Source organism: Callithrix jacchus, chromosome 7 (genome assembly GCF_049354715.1).
Source record: "Callithrix jacchus isolate 240 chromosome 7, calJac240_pri, whole genome shotgun sequence".
Lineage (NCBI taxonomy): Eukaryota > Metazoa > Chordata > Mammalia > Primates > Cebidae > Callithrix > Callithrix jacchus.
The window spans coordinates 90,205,763-90,217,763 of NC_133508.1; the positions used below are offsets into that span (position 1 = coordinate 90,205,763).

The 12,001-nt window shown below is 42.7% G+C and overlaps 2 protein-coding genes across 16 annotated transcripts in view; both read left to right on the forward strand.

Annotated features, from left to right (window-relative positions):
• The window catches only part of SCP2 (sterol carrier protein 2), a 136,999-nt gene extending 135,883 nt beyond the window's left edge, over positions 1-1,116 (forward strand). For all 10 annotated transcript variants that reach the window (XR_013520080.1, XM_003733448.5, XM_009001242.5 and 7 more), the window contains one exon: positions 116-1,116. Coding sequence is in view for 7 of the 10 variants with exons in the window: in XM_003733448.5 (XP_003733496.2) it covers positions 116-211 (96 nt within the window). In the remaining 3 variants the exon portion in view is untranslated. The remainder of the gene's footprint in view (positions 1-115) is intronic.
• Positions 285-12,001, forward strand: part of PODN (podocan) — a 51,447-nt gene continuing 39,730 nt past the window's right edge. For 4 of the 6 annotated variants that reach the window (XR_013520079.1, XR_621781.5, XM_078331846.1 and 1 more), the window contains exon 1: positions 11,658-11,753. Coding sequence is in view for 2 of the 6 variants with exons in the window: in XM_078331846.1 (XP_078187972.1) it covers positions 11,665-11,753 (89 nt within the window). In the remaining 4 variants the exon portion in view is untranslated. Of the gene's footprint in view, positions 11,294-11,657; positions 11,754-12,001 lie in introns of those variants that run through there. The other 2 variants (XM_035251509.3, XM_035251510.3) reach the window with 2 other exon arrangements.

The window sequence follows — 12,001 nt, forward strand, 5'->3', positions numbered from 1 at the left end:
CTTTTAGAGAAAGTCATGTGACCTGGATAAATAAATGATCTCACGGCTAGATAGTGTAGAAACATGAGCAATCTTAAAAATACATCAAGTAATGAATTTTCTTTCTTCTTCACAGGCCTTCTTTCAAGGCAAATTGAAAATCACTGGCAACATGGGTCTGGCTATGAAGTTACAAAATCTTCAGCTTCAGCCAGGCAAAGCTAAGCTGTGAAGAACTCCCTTTGATTACTTTTGAAAATCAAGATGAGATATATAGATTTATATCCATCTATTTCATTGTCAGAATTTAGACTAAGACTACACATTGGCAAATAGTGTGGAATAGATTTGTTTTTAAATGGGTGTGACCAATCCTATTTTTCCTAGGCTCTGGGTGAATAGAGCCTGTTGGTATACTACTGCTTTGCTGAATTGCATACAACTGTGCATTACAAAGTTAATACAGTTATTATGGTCTGGGGAAAATTGAGTTTCAGAATAAAATTAGGAGCAGTCAAATCCTAAAGCCTATGTAAACAAAAAAGCTTTGTTTTGCTTACAAAGTATATTTAGGGATTATTCTGCTGAAGATTCAATTTAAGAGTTTTCCTTGGGAGAACTAAGAAACACAGTACCAATAGCTGACAGTAATTAGTGTTGTGCACTTAATGTCCTTAATCAATTTCTCATTAATAGTTCTTAAAATTAGTGAGATTAAAAAAATCTAAAAATTTTGCATTTCATGCCATCAGAAACAGTATTTTCTTCCTGAATTAAAATAAAAGAAATATGATCAGAGCTTGAATACAGGCTTATTTTTAAAATAAAAATATTTTTAAATGGGTTTCCTTCTTGAAAAATCAGTGTATTAGTCATAAAACACTATCGTTAAGAATAATTGAACAATAAAGTTTGCTTTGAGATGCACAGTTTTCAAATTATAATTTCATATTTAAATATATAAAGTTCTTAGTCCTTTGTTGTAATTTGCATTTTTCATATAAGTTTAATTATCACGATTTATCTTTTTGCCTAGTTTTTCTAATAATGTTATTTCTTACAATTCAGTGAGATATGGGATAAAATAATGCTTTTGGAAGAATGTTTAATAGAAAATTAAAATAGCTTTTTCTGGTCTCTCTTGTTTTTATTGTGCACTTTTTGCTCAGGGTTCTCTAGATAATGCAGAATAAAGGGAAACATTAGGAGATTTAGAAACAATGTTATCCTGGCATAATCACTAGTTTTTGATTGGGGAGGCAGTGTGGTATGATAGAAAGAGTACTTGACTAGGAGCCTGGAGACTTGCTTCTTTTAGGCAAATAACTGCCTGCCTGGACCTGTTTGCTAAACTGTTAGGAGATTTAAGTAGAAGGTCCCAAAGGTCCCTTTTGCTCAGAATCCTGAATCTCCTCAGAGCCCAGTAGAATGGTTTGGGAATTATCGAGGCCTCACCTTTCTTTGTTAACTCATTACTTTACCCAAAGGTGCTCAGAGGTAGAAAACCAGCTGGTTTCATTAGTTTAGGTGTTTGGAGCCCTTGCTAAGATAGTCAGGACTACGGATCAGAGTTCCTAAGACCATTTAGCTTTGCATGTTCTATGACCAGTAGAAAAGCATTTGGTGATACGGCAAGAGGTTACATTAAGCCAATAGAAGTTGATTTCAAGTTCTGTAAAATGAATTCAGAACACAGACCTACTTCCTAATCATCGTAGCTTCTTACTCTGAGAAGACAAAGACTTCAAGAAAAGAGTTTCAACAAAATGTCTCATTTATCTGTAGTTTGCATTTGCTGCATCATTCTGTTCTCACTTATCCCAGATAACAAGAGATTCCTGACACAGGCTTTAAGGTGAACCTAAAAAACGAAAAGGAAAAAGCAAAACTGGTTCCTATATGATGGTAGAAATATGTTCCTATATGATGTGATTTATGTACATAATAGAAAAGTACTTTGTGATAAAATAGGTTTTTTTTTTTTTACCCCTTATGATATTGTGGTTAGGAGGAAAGAGATTAACTTTTAATTTCAGTTAAAACTACTGTTACTAGTGCTACTTGAACAGGTTAAGTCTCAGTGGCCTGACTGATAAAGTGGAGATACTGATGTCGCTTCCTAGGATTATGAGAATCTAGAGAGATAACATACGTAAAGTACCTACAGCAGTGCTAGTTCAGGGTAGTCATTCAGTAAATGTGACTTCCCTTGCTCTTCTCATCCTTAGCCGCACCACTTGCTCCCGTGATATGTGATAATGATGTTTGTAGTGTTATGTCCCACTTTTGGAGTCTTTCATTTGTTCATTTAATGAGTATTTATTGAGTGCCTACCATGTATAGGTTACTATGTAGAAAGTATAGTCCCACTGGAGGTACTAGTGAGCTCTTCTTCTCAAGGTGCTTACGTTCTAATGGGGAGACAGTCAGTCAAAGAGACGATTATTATAGACTATGAAGTGCCGAGCAGGAAATGGTTAGGGTGCTGTAAGAAGGAGTTAGTGAGGAACCTTGATAAAGTAGTTAAAAGAGATGTCTTTGAGGAAATAATTTTTAAGCTGAGATCTGAAGGTTAAGAGGGAACAAACCATGCAAAGAACATTGCAGCAAAGGGTGGAAACAGGCTTGACTTGTTCTGAAAACTGCAAGGGGGCCAGTGCGAGTGGAATAGTGAGCAGGAAGAGCAGGCCCAAGATAAGGTTGGATAGATACACAGAGGCCAGTTTTATTGTGATTTGTTCATTCTGGTAAGGCTTTTTTTGTATTTCATTCTTAGTGAAGTCAGGAGCTGTTGACAATATAGCTTTATAGATGTTTGTTTCTTACTTAGGCTATATATTCATCTTGCCATCATATCCTAGGGCTGGAACTCAGACTAATGGAGTAGCCACTACCTGGAGCATCATGACTGTCAGGGCAGATGAAGAGAAAAAGGTGAAGTGCATGTTGGCTCTTAAAGCTTCTGCCTGAAGTGATACATACCACTTTTGCTCCCAATTCCTTAACCTAAGAAAGTCACACACCCCACCTAACTTCAGAAGACCTATCATGTGCCAGAAGGAGAAAGTAAGAGTGGGAATATTTGTGAAGAGAAATATTCTGATGACCACCAGAAGGGCTACAGACGGGAATGAAATAATTTAAACTGTCGCTATAGCTGCTGTGTGGAAAATGTACTGGTGCAGAGGGCTGGAGAGTGGATGTCCAGGTGCTAGAAGATGGTGTCCTGGTCTAGGGTGTCAGTAGTAGAGACAGAGGTGGAAAAACAGGCAGAGGTGGAGCTGACGGAACTTGGTAACTGGATGTGGGGGCAAGAATGACTCCTAGTGACAGGCCAGCTGAATGGCTGATTGTGACTGGACTGGCAGTAAGACAAGGAGGTTTCAGGGGGAGTAGTTGAAATAAGTTCTGCTTCCCAAATTTTAACTTGGAGATGGCTGAGAAATTTGCAAACAGAGATATTGAGGAGACAGTTGGATTTGATGAGCTTAGAGGTGAGGTCATCTTGGAGATACACACTTGGAAGTAATGAATATATGGGTTGAATTTAAAGCTACAGAAATGGAGATTACCTGGGTTAGGGAAAAGGAAGGTTGGGGTAATCCTTGAGGAACTTTGGCTTTTTGAGATCTTGTAGAGGAAAACAAAGGCCCAGAGAGGTAAAGGGAGAACTCCAAGAAGAGAGTATGGCCAAAATGGGAATGGTTAACTATGTTGCTTGATTAGTGAGGTCAAGTAGGATGATCTCTGAAAAGTGTCTACTGGATTAAACTTGGCAACATGAAAATCACTGGTGACCACCGCAAAATCAGTTTCAAAAAAAAAGAAAAAGAAAAAGAAGTCAGTGGAGTAGTAGGGGTAAAAGCTATATTGGAATTGGTTTCATAAAGTTCTATGAAAAATAGGAACCGAAGAGTTCCATTTGATAGTGATAGGCTCAGTTTCCAAGTGATGAATATACAGCAAGCACATTAGCTAATACTTACAGGTCTAAGCTAGGTCGCCTTGCACATGTGTTCTCTGTGCCCAGCCTCCATTATCTTCCTCCCTGCTCTTGCCTCCACCACACAGTCCACTTGGTAAATTCCTCATCATCCTTCAAGACCTGCTCAGGTACCTTCACTTTCAGGAAGCGGTCCCCATTTGTTATGTAGAGATAATCATTCCTTCCTGGTCATTTGTTACTGTCTCCTACCCAATAGAGAGGTCCTTAAAGGAAAGGACTGCCTCTCGTGCATCCATTTTTGAGACTTCCAGCATCGTCTTGGCTTACTGCTAAATGAGTGAAGGAGATAGGCAAATAACACTTTTATATTCACAGAGGGAGCATTTCTGAGGATGAGAGCCTACTCACAGAATTGCATTCTCTATTACGAAGACTTTTTGTAGCCCTTATGATGAAAGAGAACATTAAAAATTTTCCCTTAGCCTAACTTTTCCTAATTTTTCTTTGAAAATATTGGCAGCTTCCCATAACAATCTTTCAACTTCAGACAAAAATTGCAAGTAGTCAGAAAAATCTGTTTATTAATTATTTTATTTTATTTTATTTTGAGACGGAGTTTCACTCTTATTGCCCAGGCTGGAGTGCAATGGCTCGATCTCTGCCCACCACAACCTCCGCCTCCCAGTTCAAGTGATTCTCCTGCTTCAGTCTCCCGAGTAGCTAGGATTACAGGCATGTGTCACCACGTCCAGTTAATTTTTTGTATTTTTAATAGAGATGGGGTTTCTCCATGTTGTTCAGGCTGATCTCCAATTCCCAACCTCAGGTAATCTGCCTGCCTCATCTTCCCAAAGTGTTGGGATTACAGGCGTGAGCCACTGAGCCCTGACCTTATGTTTTAAAAACAGTGGGCTGGGCCAGGTGGCTCACACCTGTGACCTAGCACTTTGGGAGGCTGAGGGGGTAGATCACCTGAGGTTAGGAGTTTAAGACCAGTCATGCCAACATGGGGAAACCCCATCTCTATTAAAAATACAAAAAATTAACTGGACGTGGTGACACATGCCTGTAATCCTAGCTACTTGGGAGGCTGAGGCAGGAGAATCTTTTTTTTTTTTTTTTTCCCTCGGTTCTGTGAGGAATTAATTTTTATTTTATTCTTTTTTTTTTTTTTTTTTTTTTTTTTGAGACAGTTTCGCTTTTGTTACCCAGGCTGGAGTGCAGTGGTGCGATCTCGGCTCATCACAACCTCCGCCTCCTGGGTTCAAGCAATTCTTCTGCCTCAGCCTCCCGAGTAGCTGGGACTATAGGCTTGTGCCACCATGCCCAGCTAATTTTTGCATTTTTTTTTTTTTTTTTTAGTAGAGACAGGGTTTCACCATGTTGACCAGGATGGTCTCAATCTCTTGACCTCGTGATCCACCTGCCTCAGCCTCCCAAAGTGCTGGGATTATAGGCATGAGCCACCTCACCCGGCCATCTCTTAAACCTGAGAGGTGGAGGTTGCAGTGAGCCGAGAATGCACCATTGTATTCCAGCGTGGGCGATGGAGCTCCGTCTCAAACAACAAAACAAAACAAAAAAACAGTGAAATTGGGCATGGTGGTGCATGCCTGTAATCCCAGCACTTTGGGAAGGTTAGGTGGGCAGATCACATGAAGCCAGGAGTTCAAGACCAGTCTGGCCAACATGGTGAAACCCTGTCTCTACTAAAAATTCAAAAGTTAGCCAGGTATGGTGTCACACACCTCTAATCCCAGCTACTTGGGAGGCTGAGTCATGAGAATCACTTGAGCCAGGAAATTACTGCTTCTGCACTCCAGCCTGGGTGACAGAGTGAGACCCTGTCTCAAAATAAATAAAAAGTTGCAGAGTAGGTTATTTGTGGATTGAAAGCATAAGTCTTGTTGCTGTACTTTTTCAGATGCATTCACAATCTCAGATTTCTACAATTTTTGTTGGATGTGTAGAGGAAAAATAAGGGAAAGCATGGCTAGCATGTCAAGTCCATGTAGAGGTGGGGGTATGAAAAAGGAGTCACTTTGTCATAGAAAAAATACAGAAAGAGAAATTTCAGATTGAATACCATTGAATTTCCAGACAATAAAAATCGGTCATGAGTGGATTAGAGGCTCCAACCACAGTCATATTTCTAGACCCAGCTGGCAAAAACAGGGCATTTCACTGTGGGAGATGTACTTTGAGTGGCTGAAAGATACCTGAACAGGTGAAAGTGGTATTTCATTGCAGCCACTCTGAGGATTTCTCCTTTCACAGTTGATCAAATCTTTTTTTCTTCTATATGCTACAAAGAGGACTTGAGGTCTTTTTGCTTACTTGTTTATACCCTGACTGAGTAGATGCTGCCTACCATTATTTGAGGAATTTTTTTAACATGAAGAAATTTATTCATTGGAACATTTTGTGATAATTTTTGAGTTCACATAATCAGCTGGCTTCAGAATGAGGACAATTTGCTTTTATTAACTGTTTACGTCCTTATGTTTTCATCAAGAACCATTAAAATTTAATGGTCTCTATACTTAAGTGAATGGACGTAGAATTATTTAGTTTGACTTTCAGAAGGCTTGCATTTTAGTCAAAGACTAAATTCTAGCTGCCCATGCCATGATTGCTTTTTGAACACAGAGAAGTTACTTGATGTTATTGACTAGAAAAAAAAAAAAAAAAAAAAAAATGGTGCAGCCAGATTGCACCTCTGGGCAAATTACCCTGTGGGATTCAGTTTGTTTAGAGACCATACTGATAGGAATGAGGAATGTTGGGTATGGTACTAACATCTAATGAGGGGCCTGAAAGATTTATGAGCTATTAGGAATTATAGCCACATCTGGCCAAACTGTAGAGTTTTTCTCAAAAGAGAGTTACAAAATCTTCTGGAACAGTCTAGCATCATATCTATCTGGAGACTGCTGCAAACAAATAGCTCTTTAGTTCTTGGTAAGAACAAAGAATATTGGGCCAGATTTCTGGCCCTTAAGAAATGTGGAGTCTGATTCCATTTGGCTGGAAGTTTAATTTGGTATGGAATTTTAGCCAGACTTCTAGGGGAAATATTTTTCAAAAATATAACCAAAACTTACTGCAAAAAGTGATGTGCATTTGGTCTATTTATTAAAAGTCATTTAAACACTTTGTAAATATTCACAGTCCTGTTTCCAGCAGCATGTAGTGCTTGATCTATTTGTTTCTGAATTTGTGGCCATAAACCTTTATGTAGAATTGGGGGAAACTGATTGTAGTCTGCTGTTTATTTAAATTGTAGGTAGTTGACTAACCAACTACCAAACAGTGATTTTTTTTCTTTCTCTGGAAGTTATTGTGTAATTCGCCTTTTGGAATATGGCACCTTCTGTTGTGTACAGAGCACTCTACCACTCTAGACACTTCACTGGAACAGAAATAGAAAATAATTTGATATGAAGGCACAGTAGTATAGGAACAATTGACTTACGCAGGCTGAAAGAAGCCTTAAGCTTGGCAAAATGATACTCCAAATGCAGGGTGTGATATCAGTTTATGAGTATTTGAGAGATGGAAAGACCAAAGAGGGAAAGGAATTATTTTGCTTAGTTATTAGAAGTAAGGGGAAAAAATATAGAAAAAGAAATTTCAGACTGAATACTATTGAATTTCCAGACAATAAAAATCAGTCATGAGTGGACTAGAAGCTCCAACCACAGAGATGTTTCTCGACTCAGCTGGCAAAAACAGGGCATTTCATTCTGGGAGATGTACCTTAATAGTGGCTGAAAGATCATCTGAACAGGAGAAAGTGGTATTTCATTGACAGCCACTCTTGAGAATTTCTCCTTTTGCAGTTGATCAAAGCCTTTTCTTCTATATGCTACAAAGAGGACTTGAGGTCTTTTTGCTTGTTTCTACCCTGACTGATTCATAACTTACTTTGGAAGAAACATGGCATACCTTTGGAAGAAACCATTTTCCAAAGAAATGAGTATTCAAAAGCTTCAAGTTTTTGTAGTATGAAAGCAGTCTGAGGTTTTTTTTTTTTTTTTTTTTTCCATCCATTTTTATTTACCTTAAGCTAGTTAGCTGGCTACAGTGTGGGAGACAACTCTTACTGGAGTTAGAACCTGAAGACTGAGTTTGAATTCTGACCCAAGCACTCATTAGCTGAGTCACCTGAGCAGGTTGCAAATCCTCCCTGAGCATCCCTTTTCCAAAATGAGTGGCAATAATATCATGCTTGCTGTGAAGATCAAGTGAAACAGTGTGTGGGAAAGTGCTGCGCCAGTTTTAGTTATTAATGTTTGTATTCGTTTGCTATCGTTGCTGAAACAAATGATCATAAAGTAGTGATCACAAATTTATATCTCACAGTTCTGTAACCTAGAAGTCTGCTTGGGTTTGACTGGTTTCTTTGCTCTGGGTCTCACAAGGCTGAAGTTGAGATGTTTCCGCCCTGGTTTTCTATCTGGAGGCTCCCACGTTCATTCAGATCCTGGGAAAATTCAGTTTCATGCAGCTTGTAGGACTGAAGTCCCTGTTCCCTTCCTGGCAGCCTAGGGGTGTTTCACCTTCTGGAGGCTGCCTTATTCCTAGCTTATGACCCCCTTCCTCTTTAAAGTTAGTCAAGTCCTTCTCATGTTTCAGATCTCTCTGACCTCTTCTGCTTCATTTTCCCTCTCTCCAGCTAGAGAAAGTTCTCTGTTTTGTGGGGCTCATGTGATTAGATTAGGCCCACCAAGATAATCCAGAATAAACTCCCTATTTTGAAGTCCATAACCTTAATTACATCTGCAAAGTCCCTTTCATCATATAATATATTCAAAGGTTTTAGGGATTAAGGTATGGATATCTTTGGTGAGGGGGGGCATTCTGCCTATCACAGTGGTATTTTAGGGTGAGAGAGGGGAGCTTACAGAACATGAGATTCTTGCCCTGGAGGACTCACAATCCAGTGGAAGAAGGAGGAAAAACACAATACAGCAAGAATACTCTGTATTAATACAGATTAAGACTCTGTATTAATAAAGAGTCTGTACGAGATGTTGTAGGAGCCCAGGAGACTCCTGTGTACTTGACTGAAGACTCCTTGTGTACTTGACCTGGAGGTTTTTTTCATTATTCTCTTCTTGTTCCCTAATGAGTCTTGCCTTTCATCAAGATCTTTCAGATGGAATTCATATGCCCCAAACACCACCATGTAATTTGATTCCTTAACTGTCCAGAAAATCAAGCTGCTGCTGTAGCTCAGTATTTGGGACTCTACTGCTTAATAAGGTCTTCAGCCCACAGCTCAAGGTAGGAGGAACTATTTTCTTTGACGATGAGGTATAACAAGAGCTCATTGCTCCTCGCCTTCTGTTTTTCATCATCAAACCCCTCCAAGAGCCTTCTTGTTCTTTACTCCCAGCTCTCTCTACTGTATGTATGTCTTTCCTTCCTCCTCTTTGGAATGTTCTTGTTTCTTATTGTTTTGAATTAGAAGGCACTTGTCCTGGGCAGTGCAGAGGTTTCTGTTTAATTCTTGCCACTTGTCATTTCTAGTTTAATAATGTTTCCTGGCTATTTGGTCAGGTCCGGGTGATATAGTTTTGTAGTAATAGCTACCATTTACTGAGCACTTACCATGTGCCAGGTATTGTGTATAGTTCTGTACTTGCATTTTCCAGTTTGGACACACTGTGAGGTGTAGGTACTATTTTTCTATTTATTTGAACCTAGCTAGGATTTGAAGCCAGCTCCAACTTTAAAGCTTGTACTTGACACTGTGTAGTTCAGTAATATCAAACAGGAGCTGAAATGGAGGAGCAGCATGAAGGAGCTGAAGCAGCACAGGTAGATTCAGGAAACCTCAATTTTAGACTCTGCCTTTACAATCCTTCTGAAAGAGGATTTGCTTCCAGAGCACTAAGATTGCCTCCATTTTTCCACCAGAGACACTTAAAGTGATTCCTCCTGCAGCTGTGCGAGGAATAGCACATATGGGCACTGGCTGAGCGTTCCACAGAAGAGCCTGTTTCTCTGGGAGGTGGTGGGGACTGGGTGTATGGTGTGCATGTAGCTGGCCCCTGAAACACCCTGGCCCTAGCAGTTATAGAGAGTATCTTCCCCACAAGGTTAGTATGATTAAGATATTTTAAGGATTTAGGATGGTGCCTGTCACTTATTAGGCACTCAATATGCTCTGGCTCTCATTTTCCTAGAAGGGTTTTAGTTCGTGGGTATTCAAGTTAGTAGAATCCTGTCCTTTTAGCTCTGCTTGAATCTAGGCTCAATATTCAGGAGAAGACATGAGATGCATCTCGTGTTGGTCCAGGTCCAATGCTGTGAATCATACCAACTCTTGTTAACTTTGAGCTCTGAAAGGACTGGAATTTGAGGCCAAAGAAGGCAAAATATTTTCCCTCCCTATTCTTGCTAAGTTCTTGAGTTATTGGCATAATGGAAACAGAAAGTCCTAGGTTCAAATCTGGCTCTACATTTGCCTGCTCAAGTTACCTGCCTGTTTGCACCATGGGAGGAACTTGGGCTGTGGAGAAGGGTAAACCTGGGCTCAAAACCCCAGCTCTGCAAGTTAATGGCCATTTTACTCAGTCACGTTTCGTTTCTGAGGCTCTTTTCTATAAAGTGAGGCAGCAGCAGTTCTTCCTTTGCAGAGTTGTGAAGGCAGGGCATAACACGTGGTATAACCAGGCTGCCATGGGGGTGCAGCCAGTGAAAGGTCTGGAGCTGCTTTACAGGGGCCATTCATTCATTCAGGTTTAGGTTGAGCAAGGGGGCCCACCTGTGACTTATATCCTTCTCCCTCTCCAGTGGAAGGGGGCCAGGTGAGGCAGCTGTGGGTACCCTGCCCACAGCCAGAGCAGGTAAGGGGAAGAGGCCTGCTACACAGTGGAAGTGCCAAGTACCACCTAAGCCCAGCCCCATTCCCTGTTCCACCGCCGAAGCCCCTGGCGCCAAACAGTGTTGCTTCAGCTGGTAGTAGTTAATGCTCCTTTACTTGGAAACATTTTCAGCTCCTGGGAGCAATATGGTGGCGTGAGGGCTCACTGTTCACCCGCCCTGTTTCTCTGTGACTGGGATCTGCATGCCCCCGACTCCAGCCCAATTTACCATTCTTCAAGGCTCACCAGGCTGTGGGCCCAGGGCCAAGAGGGATGGGAGTGGAGGGTGGGGTGGAGCGTGGGGAACTTTTCCGGGAAGAGGCCCAGCAGGGTCTTGGCTGACGGCGCCGTTAGCCACGGCCCAGGACCCCAGGGTCCGGGAGTGAACGGAAAGGTACTCGTGCCTGGAGCGGTTGCAACATCCTCCGTAATGAGGAAGATACAGCTCAGAGGCACTGGGTGGAAGGACCCCTCTTCCTGGCTTTCTTTTCAGGTGTCGGGGCCTAAAGGGGGTCCATTTCCAGTGCGGAAGGCTGGGAACTAGGAAGCGTCGCGGACCAGACAGCCCGCCTTCCCGGACTCCCGGGTGGGGGTTCGGGGGCGTGGTGCGGCTGCCGAGGCTAAGAGGGGTCGGTGCGGCGGCTCTGCCTCCCGGGAAGTGGGGCCCGGCCAAGTCCCGCGCTGGGATAGGGCAGGCCCTCTCCTGCCCGAGCCTGGGGGGACCCTACGCCTATGTCCGGAGGAGGCCGGCGTCCAGCAGATGCTCGCGGGGGGGGGGGGGAAGTGGGGGAGGGGGCGGGAGGGAGGCGGGGAGGAGAAAACCCACAACAAAACTTGCGTCGCTGAGCGCCCTGCTTGACTTGAATGGAAGGAGACCGAGCCCGCGGAGCGCAGCTGAGACTGGGGGAGCGCGTTCGGCCTGCGGGGCGCGGCACGGCGCCGGGGTGCTGCAGGTACAGGGCGCAGGCGACTGGGGTGGGCCGAGGGGCGGGGGGCTGAGACCGGGCAGCGCTCTCAGACTTCCCCACCTCTCCGGATGGCTCCAGCAGCTGCCTGGGGCGGGGCCGCCGCATCTCACCAGCTCCATAGGATCCTGCACTGAAGGCACAGCCGTAGATCTCCTCCTCTGGGGTGCGACCCCAGCGCAGTCACGACCCAGGCAGGGGCCTTCTCCTCTGAGCGGAGGCTGGTCCCCGTCCCC